The 19,367-nt window shown below is 37.9% G+C and overlaps 1 protein-coding gene across 1 annotated transcript; it reads right to left on the minus strand.

Moving 5' to 3' along the window:
• Positions 1-293: 293 nt before the first annotated feature.
• Positions 294-1,232, minus strand: LOC306644909 (olfactory receptor 1J21-like; the record flags this gene model as incomplete). Its single annotated transcript, XM_079112163.1, has 1 exon — positions 294-1,232. The coding sequence occupies one exon, from the start codon at positions 1,230-1,232 to the stop codon at positions 294-296; it is 939 nt and encodes a 312-aa protein (XP_078968289.1).
• Between the last annotated feature and the right edge of the window lie 18,135 nt (positions 1,233-19,367).

Consider the following 19,367-nt stretch of genomic DNA (forward strand, 5'->3'; position numbering starts at 1 on the left):
ATAGCATGTATGGAAGCATTGTATGCTGCCTTATAAATGTGTACCATTTTATTTGGCAATTAAAAATGAAAACATATAAAATGTTATTAAAACCTAAACTAAATCTAGAGTTTTAATTAAGGTTACACACAAAAATGAATTCAAAAGGAATTACAAAATAAAACACAAAAATAAAATCATAAAGCAAGGAGAAAATGATTTATTATTTGAGAAGTGAGAAAACTGTCATGAAAGTCTACAAACTACCAAATTTTTAAAAAGACTGATACACCTGATAGGGAAGACAATGGCCATCATAGTGAAATTATTCCTCTCCTGAGAATGTTTCTCAGAGCTCCTTTCATATCCCGATTCCTCAGACTGTAGATGAAGGGATTCAGCATGGGGGTGACCAGAGTGTACAACACAGACATAATGACATCCTTGTCTTTACTGCTATTGGATGAGGGGACAAAGTAGAGTGCAATAATTGCTCCATAGTACAGAGAAACCACAGAGAGGTGGGAGCCACATGTGGACAAGGCTTTGCAGATGCCCTTGATGGAGGGTCTTCTCAGGATGGTGGCCCCAATGTGGCCATAAGAGACCAAAATGCACATGAGGGGCAGGGTAACAATTGCTGATCCTTCAGTGAGGATAGCCAGCTGGTTGATGGTGGTGTCTGAGCTGGACAGCTTAAGTAAGGCAGAGAGGTCACAGAAGAAGTGGGGCAGAGTGTTGCCTCTGAGGAAAGACAGCTGGGCTAGAAGGAGGGTGTGCAAAAGGGCATTGGCAGAGGATAAGATCCAGGACACAATTACTAGCAGAAAGCAGAGGTTCTGGCTCATGATTCTTGGATAATGCAGTGGGTGACAGATGGCCACATACCTGTCATAGGCCATTGAGGTCAGAAGGAAGCTGTCAAGATCTGCAAACAATACAAAAAAGAATTCCTGACAAATGCAGCCAGCATAAGAGATGGACTGAGTCTGCGTCAGCATGTTCATGAGCATCTTTGGAGCTGTGACTGAGGACAAAGAGATGTCAGTGAGGGCCAAGTGGCTGAGGAAGAAGTACATGGGGGTGTGGAGGTGAGAGTCCAGCCTGATGAGCAGGATGATGAGCAGGTTCCCCAGCAGTGTGGTCAGGTACATGGCCAGGAACAGGGTGCAGTACATGCCTTGCTCCTCTGGCTGGATGGGGAGCCCCAGGAGGAGGAACTCGGACACACTGCTCTGGTTCTCCCTCCTCATGCTCTTCTTGTTACCTTTTTCTGGAGATGGAAAGGAGATGGAAATGAGAAAGAATGAGAAGTCACTGGGAATATTTTACAAGAAAATCATGTTTTGAACTACTCAGTAAGTGCATTTTAACCTGAATCTCTCAGGATTTTTGACACCCTAACGGGCCAGTGAGGGTCAGGAAAAAGGATATTTGTCCACCTATAAAACAACTGAACATCTTTTGGGGAAACCATGAAACATCAGAATGAATATTGAATCAGACCAAGTTCCACTTGAAGAGTTCAGGATGGAAATTTGAGATTAGGGAATTAGTGTGCATGACCAGGTTAGAAATAAGCTAATGAAATGACTGTAAGATGATGTGCTGTCTAATGGGTTTTTTACCTCTCTTAACCTTTGCCATGTCTCTGAAATACATTTTGGGTAATGGTTTACTTCCATGAATTGAATCAAGAAACTTCAGTGGACAGCTTTGGATCTACATGATATTAAGATCTGTAGACTTGGTGGAAATATCATATGGAGCAGGTTGAGATAAGGGCATTAAAGAATGAATATAAGTCTATAACAAAAAATATCTAAGAACATATCTTGAAAGTTGTTTATCAGTTCTTCCTTTAAGAAAATCCTTTCCCACTCAATATTTTTGACTTTCCATCTCTCTTACTAAAATAATTTTCAAGAAGTGTGGATAAAACTTCTGTTTCATGTTATTTGTCCACCTAGAAAACCCAAAAATAAACCCTTGGGTATTCCCTCAACTCAAATCAAATCCCTCTACTGAAGTCCTTATAACATCAGGAAATGATGGACTTTTCTGGTTATCTCCTAAACCAGTCAAAGAATTTCTTTGTGTCTGCCTAACAAAAAAAAAAATAATATAATCTTCATGAATCTTAGCCTAAGATTCTTTTTAATTAGCACATTTTAATTACATATAATAATGGGTTCATTGAGGCATATTCACACATGTTAAAACATACTTTATATCCTTTACCCATTCATCCTTTCATGGTATACCAAAGAATCTTAACCAATATGTTTGTTACATTTCAATATTTTCTACATTGTATATATTATCATTTCTCTCTTTTTCTCCTTCAGGTCGGTTAGTCTTGGACCTACCCATGAGAGCTATCACAAAATAAGAAAACAGGTTATAATCTGTCAACCAAAAATTAGAATCCATATTCTTTGTAATATTTTTGAAAACTGAAGGAAATTCAATTCTTATATTATGTACATGGACAAATATGTAATGACAAATCCTATTAACATATACAACTATAATGTACCAATAGAAAATGTGGGGAAAGGGTGAAGGAAATTATCATTTAAAGAGCTAAGGAAGTGTCTCACTATCTGACTTATCATAAACTCATTTGGGAATTTAAAGTTTACATACTAACAACTCTCACAATTTGATTGAAATTATCTTTAAATTTCTTATATCCTTCAGCACACTGTGTTAAAAAATTATATTAATGATACCTTCTGAGCTGACATGGATTATACCTTTGGTTGTTACTTATTACCATGTTGGTAACAATCAGTTTACCACAATGAAAATAGTAATTGGCTATCATTTGGGCATAAGAATTTTTCTAATATTTTTTATTTCCAGCATATTGTAAACATTGTTCTTACATCATTTTTTATACCAGCACATTTATCTGGAATAAATACATGGAATTCTCAGGAATGGAATTTGAGGGACACTATTCATGGTTTTGATAGAGTGCCAAATTACCAGAGGCTAAGGTGGTAAGGAAGTCAATTCTTCGTATTGTTTAAAAGGAGTCCTTAATAGAAGAACATGTCACCAGAAGATGTTTAAAAAAGGGCATTCTAGTTTAATATCTGGAGACAACAGAGCCAGGGCATTTAAGAAACAGAAAATTCCAGACCATAGTAAGTCTGAGAAGTACACAGGTTGAATTAATGAGAATCCAGAGTATATAAAAGTTCTGACCTTATCGTAGAACTTTTTATTGTTTGTTCTATTTAGTTATACATGACAGCAGAATGCATTTTGATTCATTGTACACAAATGGAGTACAGCTTTTCATACCATTTGTGTGATCATATGTGTACATTGGGTTATGATGTCTGTCTCATTCCACTTTCTTTCCTACCCTCTGCTCCCTTCCCTCCTCTCCCCTCATTTCGCACTATGCAAGCCAAAGTTTATCATAGAAATTCTTTAAATATTTTTAAGTTGTAGATGGACACAAAGCCTTTATTTTATTTATTTATTTTTATGTGGTCCTGAGGATCCAACCCAGTGCCTCACACATGCTAGGCAAGCACTCTACCACTGAACCACAACCCCAGACCTGAAATTTTTAATCTGTTCTAGAACAGTAGCACACTCAAGTAAAGAATTAAGTAAAGAAAGGATTAATCTTTCTGGCTCCTAGGTAGAGATTAGATTATACCAAAGAAAGAGTGTCAGCAGGAACCTGAGTAGGAGCTTATTACAGCAGTTGAGGTACAAAATGATACCTATCTGCCCTTGTAATATGGCAGAAGAGATGAGGAAAATAATAGAGATTTAGAATACATTTGGAAGAAAACCCAACAAGACCTAAAGAAAAAGTTAAGGAAAAAGAGGTGTGTTTTTCCACCTCTCTCTCTCTCTTTCTCAAAGCTTAGATATAGGATCAATCTGAAATAAACTATGCTATGGGAAGTTTTTTCCTATTATCTCAAATTTTGGATCAATACTCAATTCAAGATAAATTACACGGAGCTATTTGTCAAATTGTTGTATGAGTGGGATAGTGTTTAGGGATCAATTGTACACCCTGGACAAACACACATAGACACAAGACACCCAAGATTGTACTACCGATGTAAATTCTACACCAGCTGTGACATAGCCCCTTACATGATGAACACAGGTTTCTTCAGCTACAAGTCACAAGGTGGTTCTCCCATATCTTCAGGAAGGCACAAAATACAGTAAGCAAATGGCATTTCTAAAAGACTTGAAGTTCCATACGACAGAAGAGTTGGTTCAGAACCATTCAGGATAGGCATACAGATATACATTTGTTCACAGCTCCTGAGAAATCACTGTGAACTCTTATTTTACAAACCATGGAGAGGACCTGGGGTGGGGTGGCAATCCCCGATCCCAGATCCAAATTAAACACAAACCAGGTATAATTGCTTCATTGCATTTGACTCCCTTGGGCTAAGAGGCTGAAGCAGGCATAAGAGTTCACCCTTGGAGGAATAATGACAATAACCACAAGCCAGTTATTAGGAACCTGGTGATTCACAATAGCTTTGCCTTCTCGGCTGAACTTGGGGAAAGTGTGATTAAGATTCCATAACAAGTCAGGCTAGAGGTTGAGAGTGATAACCAAAGTTTCCTGCTTTTGACCCTGTACTATTTCAAGAACACCAGAAAAACTCAAATACTATTACTATGAATAAAAGAATATGGAGTGTTAAATCTCATCATTACTAATGGACCTGGAGAATAAAATATAGTTTCTATAAATTTCCTTAAAAGCATTCTATTGGTGCACATTTCCCATGATACCATAAAATAATGCTTGCTTTTAACTCAACTTACAAAATGAATCCCTAACCCATTTCATACATCCTCAGGTCCACTTCTCCAATGCTGGTAGAAAATTAGTATCATGTGCTCATCGTTCAGGTGAACATGTTTGAATATCTGTAAATGTTAAATTCATGTTAAATTCAACTTGAAATGGTAACTGCTACTCAAGTGAAGAAGTTCTGCAGGATATTTAAACTACTGGAATGGTTTCTGGGTCCTGCCAATCATGGTTGATCATCTGTTTCCCTGCTGATAATATTCCTTTTCTGTTATGTAGAATCAAGGGTTGACAAACTTCCATCTCAAACACAACAATATCATTGTCACCCAACTCTTCCCCCACATGAAAGAATATAAATAAAAAACAAATTTCATGAGATGGCAGATTAGAGGAAAGGTTTTCTCTCCAACAGTTCCATAGCAGTTCTGTAGCCCGAGATTTTAAAAGTGGGAAGACTGTTCCTCTGCAAGGTGGGTGACTAAGGGAGTAAACTGAAATTTAATACTGGACAGCAAATAATCATAGAGACACAGAATGTTAGAAACTTTGATCACAGTATAGGAAAGAGTATGTAACAGAGGCACAGCCGGCCCACCACCAAGGGGACAGGAAGCACAGACAAAAAGAGAAAAGCTTGGTGAATAAAATGGGCTTGGGAGAATCTGTGGAATAGAGAGAGGGGTTGGTCTTCATAGATACAGAGATAGTGGGAGAAGTTAAGTGAAAAGTGTTTCAGTTCAACCTCTGGGAGGCAGATTATCCCAGAGGAGTCCAAGTTCCTGTGTAGGAAGCATGTCTGAGTGACCTCATGTCAGTGAGCAAAGTTGGGAGACTAGGAAATCATAGGAAGTTGCCAGTCCGACCCATCAGTGCCTATTGTGGGGTCCAGAGTGTGCCTGGGTCAACGTGATTGACATGGCACAGACAGGACAGTGCTGAGGGTGGTAGAGGGTGGGGAAGGTGAGGAGAGAGAGCCCATGGGTGTTCTATGTGCCTATGAAGATTCCAATAACCAGTCTGAGAGCTAGTCTGATGCCCAACTCACCACTCCTCTTCAGTGTAGTTCTAGAAACTCCAACCAGAGCAATGAGACAACAGAAGGAAATTCAAATGATACAAATATGAAAATAAGTCAAATTATCTTTTTGCTGATGGCATGAGCCTATGTCTAGAAGATCCAAAATAACTCCACCAGAAGACTTCTAGAGCTGATAAATGAATTCAGCAAAATAGTAAAATAAAAGATCAACATTCATAAATCAATAGTGTTCCTATATTCTATCAACAATTCTGCTGAGAAAGGAAAACAATAATATCAAAAATAAAATAAAATGCTTGGGAATCAGTTCAGTCAAGGAGGTCAAAGACCTCTACAATGAAAACTAACGAACACTAGAGAAATAAATTGAAGAAGACCTTAGAAGATGGAAAACCTTCCAAGTTCTTGGATTGGGAGAACTAATAATGTCAAAATACTATACAGAGTTAATGCAAACTCCATCAAAATATCAATGACTTTCTTCACAGAAATCAAATAAAGAGTCCTAAAATTCATTTGAAGGAAGACCCAGAATCGCAAGGTAAATTGTGAGTAAGAAGAATGACCCTGGAGGCATCCCAATACCTGATATTAAATTATACCACAGAGCTACACTGAAAAAACAGCATTGTATTAGCAATAAAATAAGCATGAAGACCAAAAGAACAGAAGACAAAGACAACCCACATAGTTACCAGTCCTCTGATACTTGACAAAGATGCCAAATATATATGTTGCAGGACAGATAGCCTTTCAACAAATGTCGCTGGAAAACAGGACTTTCATGTGTGGAAGAGCAAAACTAGATCCCTATCTCTAACCCTGCCCAAAAATCAAATCAAAGTTGATCACTGATTTAGGAAACTGAGGATTTACACCAGAAACTCTGCAGCTACTAGAAGAAAACCTATAGTCAACACTCCAACATTTTGATGCAGGGACCAACTTCCTTAATAAGACTCTGAAAGCTAAAGAAAAAAACCCAAGAATCAATAAATGGGATCAGCATGAAATTTAAAATCTTCATAACAAGGGAAATGATAAATAGCATAAATATAGAGCCTAAAATATAGAAAAATCCTCTGACAGAGGATTAATATCCAGGTGCATAAAAATTCAAAAGTTTGATACCAAAATACAGCCCATCAAGAAATGGATAAAAGGACTAGACAGACATTTCCCAGAAATGAAACAAGCAGCCAACAAATATCTGAAAAATATTCAACATTCCTAGCAATTAGGGAAACACAATAAAAACTACACTGAGATTTCATCTCAATGCAGTCAGAATGACAATCAGAAGAATACAAATAATAAGAAATGCCAGTGAGGATATAGGGGAAAAGTTACACTCATACACTGTTAGTGGGACTGAAAATTACTAGAACCACCCTAGAAAGCATGTTGGAGATTCCTCAAAAAACTAGCAGTGGAACCACCATATGACCAAGTTATCCCACTCCTTGCTATTTATTCAAAAGAACTAAAATCAGAATACTATAGTGATACAGCCACATTAATGTTTATAGCAGAGCAACACACAAGAATCAATATATAGATCTAGCCTAGACGCCCATCAATAGGTGAATGAATTAGTAAAATATGGTAAATGTACACAACAGATTTTTATTTAGCCATCAAAAAGAACAAAATTATAGTATTTGCTGGCATGCACCATATGGTGGAACTAGAGAATATCATGCTAAGTGAAATAAACCAGGCTCAGAAAAATCAAGAGTTGAATACATTCTTTCATATATGGAATCAAAAGTGAAATAATGGGTAGGAATCTGATATCATAAAGATACAGGATTTGTCAGTGGAGTAGAAGGAAATTGAGGGTGAGGGAGTAGGTATTGGAAATGGAATGAAACATAGAATTAATTTGATAAAATTACACTATGTGTATGTATAAATATGCCAGTGAATTCCACCTTTACATATGTGCATGAAGTGCCAATTATAAGTAAATGCTTGAGTGGAAGGTACACCATAGAATAAAGGATGTGGAACAGGTGGAGGGAAAAGGAAACATGGGGAGCTGGGGAGTGAGGTAGAGCAAGCTAAATAAATTTCCTGCATGTATGATTATGTCAAAATGAACCCAACTGTTATTCAACTATAACACCCTTACAAAAGGAAACAAAAACAATAAAGTTCATGACTCTACAAGGTTTCTCATTTATCATCACCAGGAAAAGCATCTCTGTGTTGACAAATGACATCATTACTTCCCCAGGTACCATCAGATACCATTACCTAGTTGACCTTCTTCCATGTCTTCTTCCATAGCAAGCCTTTCTCATCTTTTTGAGTATTATTCAAAACATGCCCCCTGCTTTAGCTACTAATTCAGTAATAGAATATACTCAAAGACACAGTCACACAAAACTGAAAAACTGGCCAATAAGATGAACAGGGACTTCAAAATATGAACTTCAAAGGAGCTAATTCCCACCCACAAAGATGATCAACCTCAAAATTAATCAAAAAAGCCATACTGAAACCTCAGTAACAGTCCACTTTATAACAAGGGACCAGAAAAAAACTGTTTTTGAAGATTGTCTTTGAAGACAATGTTGTGTATGATCTGGATGTCTTGGTGACCTTTAACAGAGAAACAATGTGGCACCATGATTGACAACTGAAAACTTGCCTCGCCGTGGACCATGCATCCTAGCATCAGTGCGTACCCAAAGGCGTCCTGCCCTAAACAACTGCAGACAAATAAGCAGGATCATAGCAACATTGAGATTCCTATTATCAAAAGGGCAGGGGGAGTTCAACAAAGAATAAGTGTGATGATTTTACAGAAGAAATGGTGTGGAGCAATTCTGTGCTATACAATAAGTAAATTAAGAAAAGTAACAATGGTTTTCTTAAGTAAATTTAAGAAAAGCACAAATCTCCAACAATATGGCAAAACAGAGAAGCAAAATTTTTTGTAGATACATTGTTAGTGACTGAATGCTTGTTCCTCCCCCATAGATTTATAAACTGAAGCCCTACCCACCAGTGTTGCTAATTAACTAAAATAATGTTAAGGGAGATATCTCTGATAGAAAGACAATATAAGAAGGCAGCCGTGGTATAGTATGGCAGGAAGAGGGTCCTCAACAAGAAACCAAATCAGTAGAAACATTGATCATGTATTTCTAGCCACATAAACAGTGATAAAATAATTCTCTATTGTCTTTGTCTAAGTCAACCTGACCATGGTCTAATATATGAGAGCCCAAGCAAGTAAAGTCATGGTCATATCTCTGTGAAATATAAATATACATTTTAGAGATAAACACATATGGAAATAAGTTACAAAAAGTAAAATCATAAACACATAATCTAAATTTGGGCTAGGCGTTTCCTCCTGAGATGAGACAGGGAGGTACCCCTGGCAGTGCATAATAACATGTTCAAAACCTCCCTGCTGAGTCCAACAAGTTCTTCCTTTGGGATCAGAAAAGAGTATGCTTGTATGTTCCTACTATTCCTATTTTTCTAGTGTTTTAAGCATGAAGGGGTGCTGTATTTTATCAAATGCTTTCTTGCAACTACTGAAATAATCATGTGATTCTTAACTTTAAGTCTATTGATGTGATGAATTACATTTATTGATTTCCAGATGTTGAACCAACCTTAAATCCCTGGGATAAGCCCACTTGATCATGGTGCACTAGCTTTTTAATATATTTTTGTATGCAATTTCCCAATATTTTGTTAGGATTTTTGCATCTATGTTCATCAGGGATATTGGTCTAAAGTTTTCTTGATATGTCTTTGTCTGCTTTTGGTATCAGAGTGATACTAGCTTCATAGAATAAATTTGGAAGTGTCCCTCCTTTTCTATTTCCTGGAATACTTTGAGGAGTATTGGTATTAGTTCTTCTTTTTTTTATTTTATTGTAAACAAATGGGATACATGTTGTTCTCTGTTTGTACATGGAGTCAAGGCATACCATTTGTGTAATCATAAATTTACATAGAGTAATGTTGTTTGATTCATTGTTATTTTTTCCCTTCCCCCCACCCCTCCCACCCCTCTTTTCCTTCTATACAGAGCTTCCTTCCTTCCATTACTTGCCCCCCTCCCTAACCCTATACTCTAATCCTAACACTAACCCTTCCCACCCCCATTATGGTCATCATCCACTTATTAGCGATATCATTCTTCCGTTGGCTTTTTGAGATTGGCTTATCTCACTTAGCATGATATTCTCCAATTTCATCCATTTGCCCTGCAAATGCCATAATTTTATCATTCTTTATGGCTGAGTAATTTCCATTGTATATATATACAACAGCTTCTTTATCCACTCATCAATTGAAGGGCATCTAGGTATTAGTTCTTCTTTAAAGGTCTTGTAGAACTCAGCTGAGATTCCATTTGGTCCTGGACTTTTCTTGGTTGGTAGGCTTTTGATGGCTTTTCTATTTCAGTGCTTGAAATTAATCTGTTTAGATTGTGTATGTCTTCCTTGATTTAGTTGGGAGGATCATATGTCTCTAAAAAATTTGTCAATGTCTTTGATATGTTCTATTTTGTTGGAGTATAGATTTTCAAAGTAGCTTTTAATTATGTTATGTATTTCAGTGGTGTCTGTTGTGATCTTTCCCTTTTCATCATGAATGCTAGTAATTTGAGTTGGTGGGAGGAGGAGGCACGCAGTGAGTTGCTTGGACTCCTAGTGATCGCACCAGAATACTGGGCGGCTGTTTGGAGGAAGAGGAGTGCAGCGGGTTTCTGGGACTCAGAGCGATTGTAGGAGGCCCGAGGTGGCTGCTCAGAGGACGGGCCGCATAGCCAGGCGATTAGGTGCAGAGCAGGGTCCAAGGATCTAGGAGGCTTCTTGGTGGAAGAGCCACACAGAGACACGCTTAGGGGCAGAGCGAAGGTTCCAGGACTGCAGGCAGATTCTCTGAGGAGGGGCAGCCTAAGGAGATTCATCTGCGAAGGGTGAGGCTCCCAGGCCCAGGAGGTAGGGCCGGGCCCCTGGGAACTTTGCAGAGGAAGGCAGCCCAGCCCAGGCGGTAGCTGTAAATTGAGGGGAACCTCTAGGAGGGAACTGACCAGCGAGACCGCCCCACCGGGTGAGTCTTCCCTGCCGAGTGAGGTTTCCCCACAAGAACGGTAAAAACCACTCGACTCCTGGACTCCTGCGTGAGTCATGAGTCGGGTCCCAGCGCACTGGAATAAAACACCTCTTGCGGTTTTCATCAAGTGACGCCTTCCTGCGGTTGATTGGGGTTGCCGACGATACATGGGACAGAGTTGGGGTTTCCTTTTTGGGGGCCTTACATTTGGGGGGCTCGTCCGGGATAAGATGCCCCCCCCCTCATCCACGGAGTCGAACTTGGAGGTAAGAAGGGGCACCTCGAAGTTGTCTGTCTTTGTCTTGTGTTTTGTTAGTTGGTCTGGTTGTGTGAGTGTGCTTTCGGTTTCGGTGGCAACAGTTCTGTGACTCGTGAGAGTGGCCGAACAGTGGTCGGTAGACGTGCCTGGGGGGCCACAGGTTGCAGCCCTGGGGGACGCCCTAAGGGTGGAGGAGAGCCAGGGACGCCTGGGAGTCTCCGTCGGTAAGGGCGCTGATGGGTTCAATGGTGGATCAGAGATTGGCGCCCGTCTGTATCTGGTTCTGTTGTGTGTTTGTTGGCGGAGGTGGAGGAAGGGTTGGAACAACTGCAGGGTTCTCGGGCCCGGGCTACTCTCAGGTGGACCCCAAAGGTTCCTTCTCTGGACTCCTCCTCCAGACAGCCCTGAAGGGTAACTTAGCAAAGTAGCTTCAATCTCAAAAGTAATGAAAAATAAGGTCTCATAATTTTAACATCCAACCTGTCCTGATGAGATGGCTAAAATGCCTTAGACACAAAGTTTCTGTTAAAACCTGTTAGATCCTTCCAGATCTCAGTCAAGGCTTACATTGAAATATAAATAAAGAAGCCTAAAGGCTCAGTAGGAGACCGGTCTCAAACCCAGGGAAAGAAAAGGTAAAAAGAGTCTTTAAAACTCCAGCAAAGTAAATGCTATGGTACTTTACTAAAGTAATTAACGGCCGTATCATTTTTCCAGGACTCTTGTTTTTTTTAATTATATGTTTTTTTGAGCTCATGATTTTTTTGATCAGTTCTATTTTTATTCAACTAGAGTTTTGAACATCTGTTACATGCAATGGAGATTCACCTATAAAGTTACAAGGCCTTGATTTTGTGTTATTTGTATGTCGTGCTGTCTAATGTCATGTTTTGTCTGTATCAAAACTGAGCGCTCCTAAATTAAAATTTAAAAATAGATCCAGATACTTTTAATTCACGTGATTTAAAAAGGTTCAAATTGGGTAAACTAATAAAAACAAAATGTCTTGTGAAAATAACTCACAAGTCTCTAGGTGGTCAAGCTAATAAAATATTGATGTTAATAAAGTGTCTAATATTCAATTGTTTCTAGGACTTTTCTTCAACAAGAAAGAGACAGCAAATACTGTACAGGACACTTGTCTGATATCTTGGTTTTTACAGAACAAGTGAAATTAGAGTTAACATGTATGGATTACTCAAATGTGTTTTGTAAAGACATCTGATTAATGTACAAAGTTAAAAATGCTAATTGTTAAATAACATCGAGTACTTTTTAACTCCTTAAATTCCATGGGGTATCATACTTAAAAATTATTGGTGTTTTCATAGGGTTGGTAAATAAAGTGTTTAAAATTGCTTTGTGTCATTACTAAAAAACTAGGTTATTAAGAGTTATGTCCTAACAGGTTAAAACCCCAACCTGGAGGGTGAGTGATCCATCTGCTAGGCTCCAAGGAGCTCTTAGATTTGGTGTTAATGTTACCATCTCCCCTCTCACAGTGTTTCAGTTAGAGTACTATAACAACAAAGTATTTTATCTTGCTAAAATAGAGTAAGTTAATCTAAATTCAGAAATTTCATAAGAGTTGTTTCAGAATGTGAACAAAAAGGGGTCAACAAACAGGAAAGAGAAAATAAAAGGTTCTAGGTATGGAATATATTTAGTAAAAAGGAAATGTTTCTGGGTCTAAGTAAGTGCTAAGAAAGTCTGTGTAAGTAAAGGGCAAGTTCAACAAGTTTGTGTGTAACTAAGTTGGGTTATATGTATGTGAGAAGCTAAAACTAGGTAAGGGTTTTCCTAGGCAAAATACTAATGTTCTGATATAAAACCAAAGTTTAATCTGTATGGTAAAATGGACATGGTAAATGACAAGGATTGTGAAACACTAATTTACTCTTAACTTTCGTGTCTATTAAGTTTTATTCTTTAGAACAATTAGTCTTAAAAATTGGGGTGTATACAATTATGGTTAAACAACTGTTATAGAGTATTGTACTATGTTACAGAGTCTACATTTCTCTTTAAAAACTCAATTTGGTAAGATAAAAGTGTCAAGGTAATTGTGAAATGGTCACTAGTTGTATATTAAATGTGTTCATATTTTTCAGGACCACAAGTTTTTAAAGCAAGGAATTTATTAAGCTCTGCTATCCTCCAGATTAAACTTGTCTGTAATGGTAATCTTAAACTTATAAAGAGTAAATTTTATTGGGGATTTATTTCTATCATTTAATGTTCTATTATAGGACCTGCTATCAATAGGGTATGTGTAAAATTTGTTACTTTTTACACTGAGATAAAGAATTTCAAATGTAAATGTATTTCTAAACATTAGAGTCTGATTTGTTTAAAGGTTAATATTGTGAAATATGAAAGAAACATGAAAACATTTTGCCACTTAATCACACAAAAGGAAAGTTAAAAGCTCTCTCAGCCTTTCTTTGATTCATGTTTTAGATACTATGTTAAATTGTGTTAATTATAAAGTATATATAGACTCAGGAAACAGTATATGTAAACTACTTAATGATATTTAAGGAAGAAGCAAAGATCAACATCAGAATTAGAACACTTAAGATCTGTAAAGAGCCCTGCCTTACCTGAGATAAGGCTCTGCCTCCCACCTTACTGCATGTTAGAGTGACTCCAAAATAAGTCAGACTTCAGCTTATTTAAAGTTATAGTCAAAAGATTGGTTCTTGTTGTAAAAGTACTGTGATCTCAATAGGGATAGAATGTAGTTCTCAATCAAAATTCAAGATAGCTGTTATACAAGCTGAATATATTTTTACTCTTACTAATTTCATTTTGTAAAACTGTTACCTGTTAATGTTTTGCAGAAGTAACTGCTCCAAGAACACACAACCTAGGTAACTTGTGATAATAAGCCATCACCTATGGAACAGATAGTGGTAACTTCCAGTACTAATGCAGACTCCAGTTAGATAAAAGGGTAAATAACTGTAAAGTTATAGACATTGAAGTTAAAGCCCAGTACTCTTACTTTATCACTGGTGAGACTGGCTTGCTGGATAATTAAGATCAAATTTAGAGATTGGAGTTAAATACAGAGGTCAAGAAAAGTCCATATTTGGGTCTTGCCCTCAACGTCAGCCTGAACCCAGGGAATAAGAGAACTTCTCTAAGGAGCGTTGCAACTCTGGGTCACACAACCTCCTGATCAAGGAGATTGTTGAGACTAGAGGATGAAAAATCACCCAGTGCATCTGCTGCAGAGGAGGGTCATGGAAAAAGGGAAACATCCCTTGATGCTTCTAAAGGAAGTCACCTCATCAAGAGACCCTGCCTAATCAAAGTCACTGGTGGAGCTAAGGAGCCGCTCTTAAGTTCTGTATGAGTGACCCCTGTGGGAATTCGGCTGACTCTTTAACAAGACAGGAACCAGGTCAATTTGACCAGCTTGGTCTTAGATACCCAGCAAAACAGTTAAAACCAAAATATAGCCATTCTTGGGCATTTAAAGGAAATAATAGTTAAATGTAACTTAAGATGTACACTTCTATTAGCCCACTAGAATAAAGGCTGGAAGCTACAAATGAAAGAAAGATTCTTCAGCAAATGTGCCTGATAACTATCAAGAGAAACTGCCAGAGTCAGAAGTTTTTAGTCAGTTTAAAGCCTGCAGACCTTCCTAAGCTACACAGGTAGACTTAATCTATGTTTGCTAGTATGATTATCTATTCCTAAGTAACAGAAGTATAGAGATCTCTACTACACACAGGTTATACCAATAAAGGGATATTTTACAAAATCAGATGACATTAAGTAGCTTAACTATATTTTCTGGGGACATCTATGACATTAAGAGTTAAATGTTGTGTTACATTCCTGATAACTTGGACAATGTTAAAGTCCCCAAATAAAGGCCTTGTCCTCTCCAGCCTTTGCTAGGCCTAGTTATGGGAACAATTTCTCAGTTCTTTCACCTCCTGGTGAGAGATTAACTTCTGTCATTTTCATGATACTCAGTGGCATGTTTCAAATGCTGCAACATTTACTTGTACTAATCTCATTTCAGTACTCATGTCTTTTTGTTCTTCTATCATAGAAGCACCCACCCCCAGAGGACTTTACAACCTGCTCTTCCCCAAACCAGGCTTCTTCCTGGGACCCCTTGATTGACCCGATTTTTTAAAAAAGAAGGAACTCCAAACTGCTTGCCCCTCGCTGCCCCCATTCAACTTCGAAAGCAGCCAGAACGACCGACGCCCCTTTTCATTTCCTTAACAAGAAGTTATGGGTTCCTAAAGCTAAAGGGGGGAATGAAGCCAGATGGGAATAGGTAGTTAGTGTAGAAATAGGGGATCAGGTCAAATCGAGGAAATGAAGCCATGAGGTCATCTGCCTCTGCAAGTTGGAGACTGCCCCTGGAAGAATGGAATGTCAAGGCTCTCCAGAACCCATTGATTACCAATTTACCTGCCTTTATCAAGGACTGTTTATCAAGAACTGCAAACAAGGGGCTGCTAATTGGTGCCCCCTGGGCTCTTGCCTGCCTGAAATTCCCTAGTCAACTTCATCAGGGAGAGAGTAAGTGCTGTACAGGTACTAATGCTCAGGCAACAATACCAGTCCCTCCGACAAGGAAATAGCTTTGGAGAAGAGTATATGGAGACAGAAATTCCATGATTAGAACTTGCCAGAAAATAAAATGGGGAAATGAAAGAATGGACATTTTTTAAGCTGTCTGTTTTATCTCAACTCCCTAAGGTCTCCCTCCCAGTGACGGGAAAAATCCCTTAAAGCTGTTCCAGGAATCAGCCCCAAACAGGGAGTAAAAGGGTAAATTGAGCCAGATAGCCACATAGTGCTCAAACAGTAGGATTACCAGAAACTATTGACCAGAATCTATACCCTGTTGTAAAACATTGTGAAACATGTTGTATGTTATCAGCAAACCCAGACCCCCTTTGAAATTTCCCCGGCAGCTTTGTTCCCCTTTTCCCTTTCATGTGCGACCCCTCCCAATGTGTGGTCTCTGCCTTTATAAACCTACAAGATTTTCTGCTAGGGACTCGACTCCTGGACTCCTGAGTGAGTCATGAGTCAGGTCCCAGCACGCTGGAATAAACACCTCTTGTGGTTTGCATCAAAAAATAAATAAATAAAATAACGGTAAAACCAGATACACAGGCCCAAACAGGCCTAGCCTCAGCCCGCAGCCCTAGTTCCCTGTTGGATGACCATTGGTCAACAAGTGGAGGCACCTCTGCCCACTAGCAGGGAATATACCCCACCTGAAGGCCACCACTCCTAGAGAGGCAGCTTCCTTGTGGAGTACCACATTATCAACTTCCTCCAAGACTTCAGCCTACTGAAGGCTAAGAGGGGATATATATAGAAATCTTCAGGGACATTGTAAGTCAATAGAGGAAATCTGCAATCTCTCAGCGGTCCACTGATACCTGAACAATATGAGAAAACAAGGAAAGAAATGCTGCAAACGAATCTAGATGTTACATCAATAAAACCCAATGACAGCATGGCAGAGGAAATGACAGAAAAGGAGTTCAGAATGTACATAATTAAAATGATCAGGGAAGCAAACGATGAGATGAAAGAGCAAATACACGCACTGAATGATGAGATGAAAGAGCAAATGCAGGCATTGAATGATCGCACGAATCGACAGTTAAAAGAGCAAATACAGGGAGCAAAAGATCATTTCAATAAAGAGTTAGAGATATTGAAAAAAAACCAAACAGAAATCCTTGAAATGAAGGAACAATAAACCAAATTAAGAACTCCATAGAAAGCATATCCAGTAGGATAGAACACCTGGAAGACAGAACCTCAGACATTGAAGACAAAATATTTAACCTTGTAAACAAAGTTGAACAAAAATAGAAGATGGTAAGAAATCATGAACAGAATCTACAAGAACTATGGGATATCATGAAAAGGCCAAATTTAAGAATTATTGGGATTGAGGAAGGCCTAGAGAAACAAGCCAAAGGAATGAACAATTTATTCAATGAAATAATATCAGAAAATTTCCCAAATCTGAAGAATGAAATGGAAAATCAAGTTCAAGAGGCTTATAGGACTCCAAATACACAAAATTACAACAGACCCACACCAAGGCACATTATAATGAAAATGCCTAACATACAAAATAAAGACAGAATTTAAAGGCTGTGAGAGAAAAGAACCAAATTACATTCAGGGGAAACCAATACGGATATCAGCAGATTTTTCAATCTAGACCCTAAAAGCTAGAGGGGCCTGGAACAACATTTTTCAAGCCCTGAAAGAAAATGGATGCCAACCAAGAATCTTATACCCAGCAAAACTTACCTTCAAATTTGACGATGAAATAAAATCCTTCCATGATAAACAAAAGCTAAAAGAATTTACAAAAAGAAAGCCAGCATTACAGAACATTCTCAGCAAAATATTCCATGAGGAAGAGATGAAAACAAAGAAGCAAATCAGCAAAGGGAAGAATTATCCTAAGGAATTGTTAAATAAGGAGGAAACAAGTTGTGTCAAACAAATAAATAAATAAAATTTAATAAATGAACCAAATGACCGGGAAACCAAATCATATCTCATAATAACCCTGAATGGTAATGGCCTGAATTCATCAATCAAAAGACATAGACTGGCAGATTGGATTAAAAGAAAGATCCAACAATATGTTGCCTACAAGAGACTCACCTTATAGAAAAAGATACCCATAGACTAAAGGTGAAAGGATGGGGAAAAACATACCGTGCACATGGACTCAGCAAAAAGCTGGAGCATCCATCCTCATTTCAGATAATGTGGACTTCAAGCCAAAGTTAGTCAGAAGGGATAAAGAAGGTCATTTCATACTGCTTAAGGGAAGCATAAATCAGCAAGCTATAACAATGATAAACATCTATGCCCCAAACAGTGGCTCATCCATATATGTCAAACAATTCTTCTCGATTTCAGAAACCAAAAAGACCATAACACAATAATACTAGGTGATTTTAACACGCCTCTCTCACCACTGGACAGATCTTCCAGACAAAAATTGAACAAAGAAACCATAGATCTCAATAACACAAACAATAATTTAGACTTAACGGACATTTATAGAATATACCACCAACCAAGAGTGAATACACTTTCTTCTCAGCAGCACATGGATCCTTCTCTAAAATAGACCATATATTATGCCACAAAGCTAATGTTAGCAAATACAAGAAGATAGAGACACTAGCATGTATTCTATCAGATCATAATGGTTTGAAGTTAGAAATAAATGAAAGAGTAAAACACAGAAACTATTCCAATCTGGAGATTAAACAATATGCTATTATATGATGAATGGATAACAGAAGATATTAGGAAGGAAATTAAAAAATTCTTAGAGGTAAATGAGAACAAAGAAACATCATATCAAAATGACTAATGCATAGGGACATGTATTCAAAGTCAAAGCAGTATATGGAATACATTTTCTACATTGTAAATCCCTTTTGCTTTATCCCCTTTGCTTTCCCCTACACCAAACCCTTAGAACAACTGATCATTTTGTTGCCTCCACAGTTTTGCATTTTCTAATGCCACGTAACCCTTTCAGACAGGCTTACTATTGTACGTGTTTTATAGAAGAGATTAGCAGTGAGAGTTAAATACATGCCATGAACTCCAGTATTTCTTCCGTGTGTACAATTTACAGAATCTCTGTGATAAACACACTGGATACGTGCACTAGAATGTTAGCAGCATTGCTCATAATAGCTGAATGTTGAAAGCAAAAAAAAAAAAAAAAAAAAAAACTCCATGAAAACAGATCAGAGAAGTTTGTTATAGTTTCACAAGTGGCAGATGAAAATATAGAGATGAATTTCACAAAGGCAAGAGAAGACCACAAAAGCCAGACATAGCGGAACACATGTCGTCTTTCATTTACATGCGTATCTAGAGCAGACAAAATTTATGGATCACTGAAGTGTTAAAACTCCCCTGAGAAGTGAATATTGACAAGAGTGAAGCTACTGAGTACCTCCAAGAGAAGAAAAGATAAAATCGAGGAGGGACTGAAAGGTTTCAATGATATTGTTAGTTTTTTTTTATTATTTAAGCCTACAGAGTTTTAAGTGAATATTTCTGTTAACATTATTTAAAATGCAATCATACCCCACATATGAAGAACACATAAATGCATACATGCACAT

Source organism: Sciurus vulgaris (assembly GCF_902686455.1).
Source record: "Sciurus vulgaris genome assembly, chromosome: 15".
Lineage (NCBI taxonomy): Eukaryota > Metazoa > Chordata > Mammalia > Rodentia > Sciuridae > Sciurus > Sciurus vulgaris.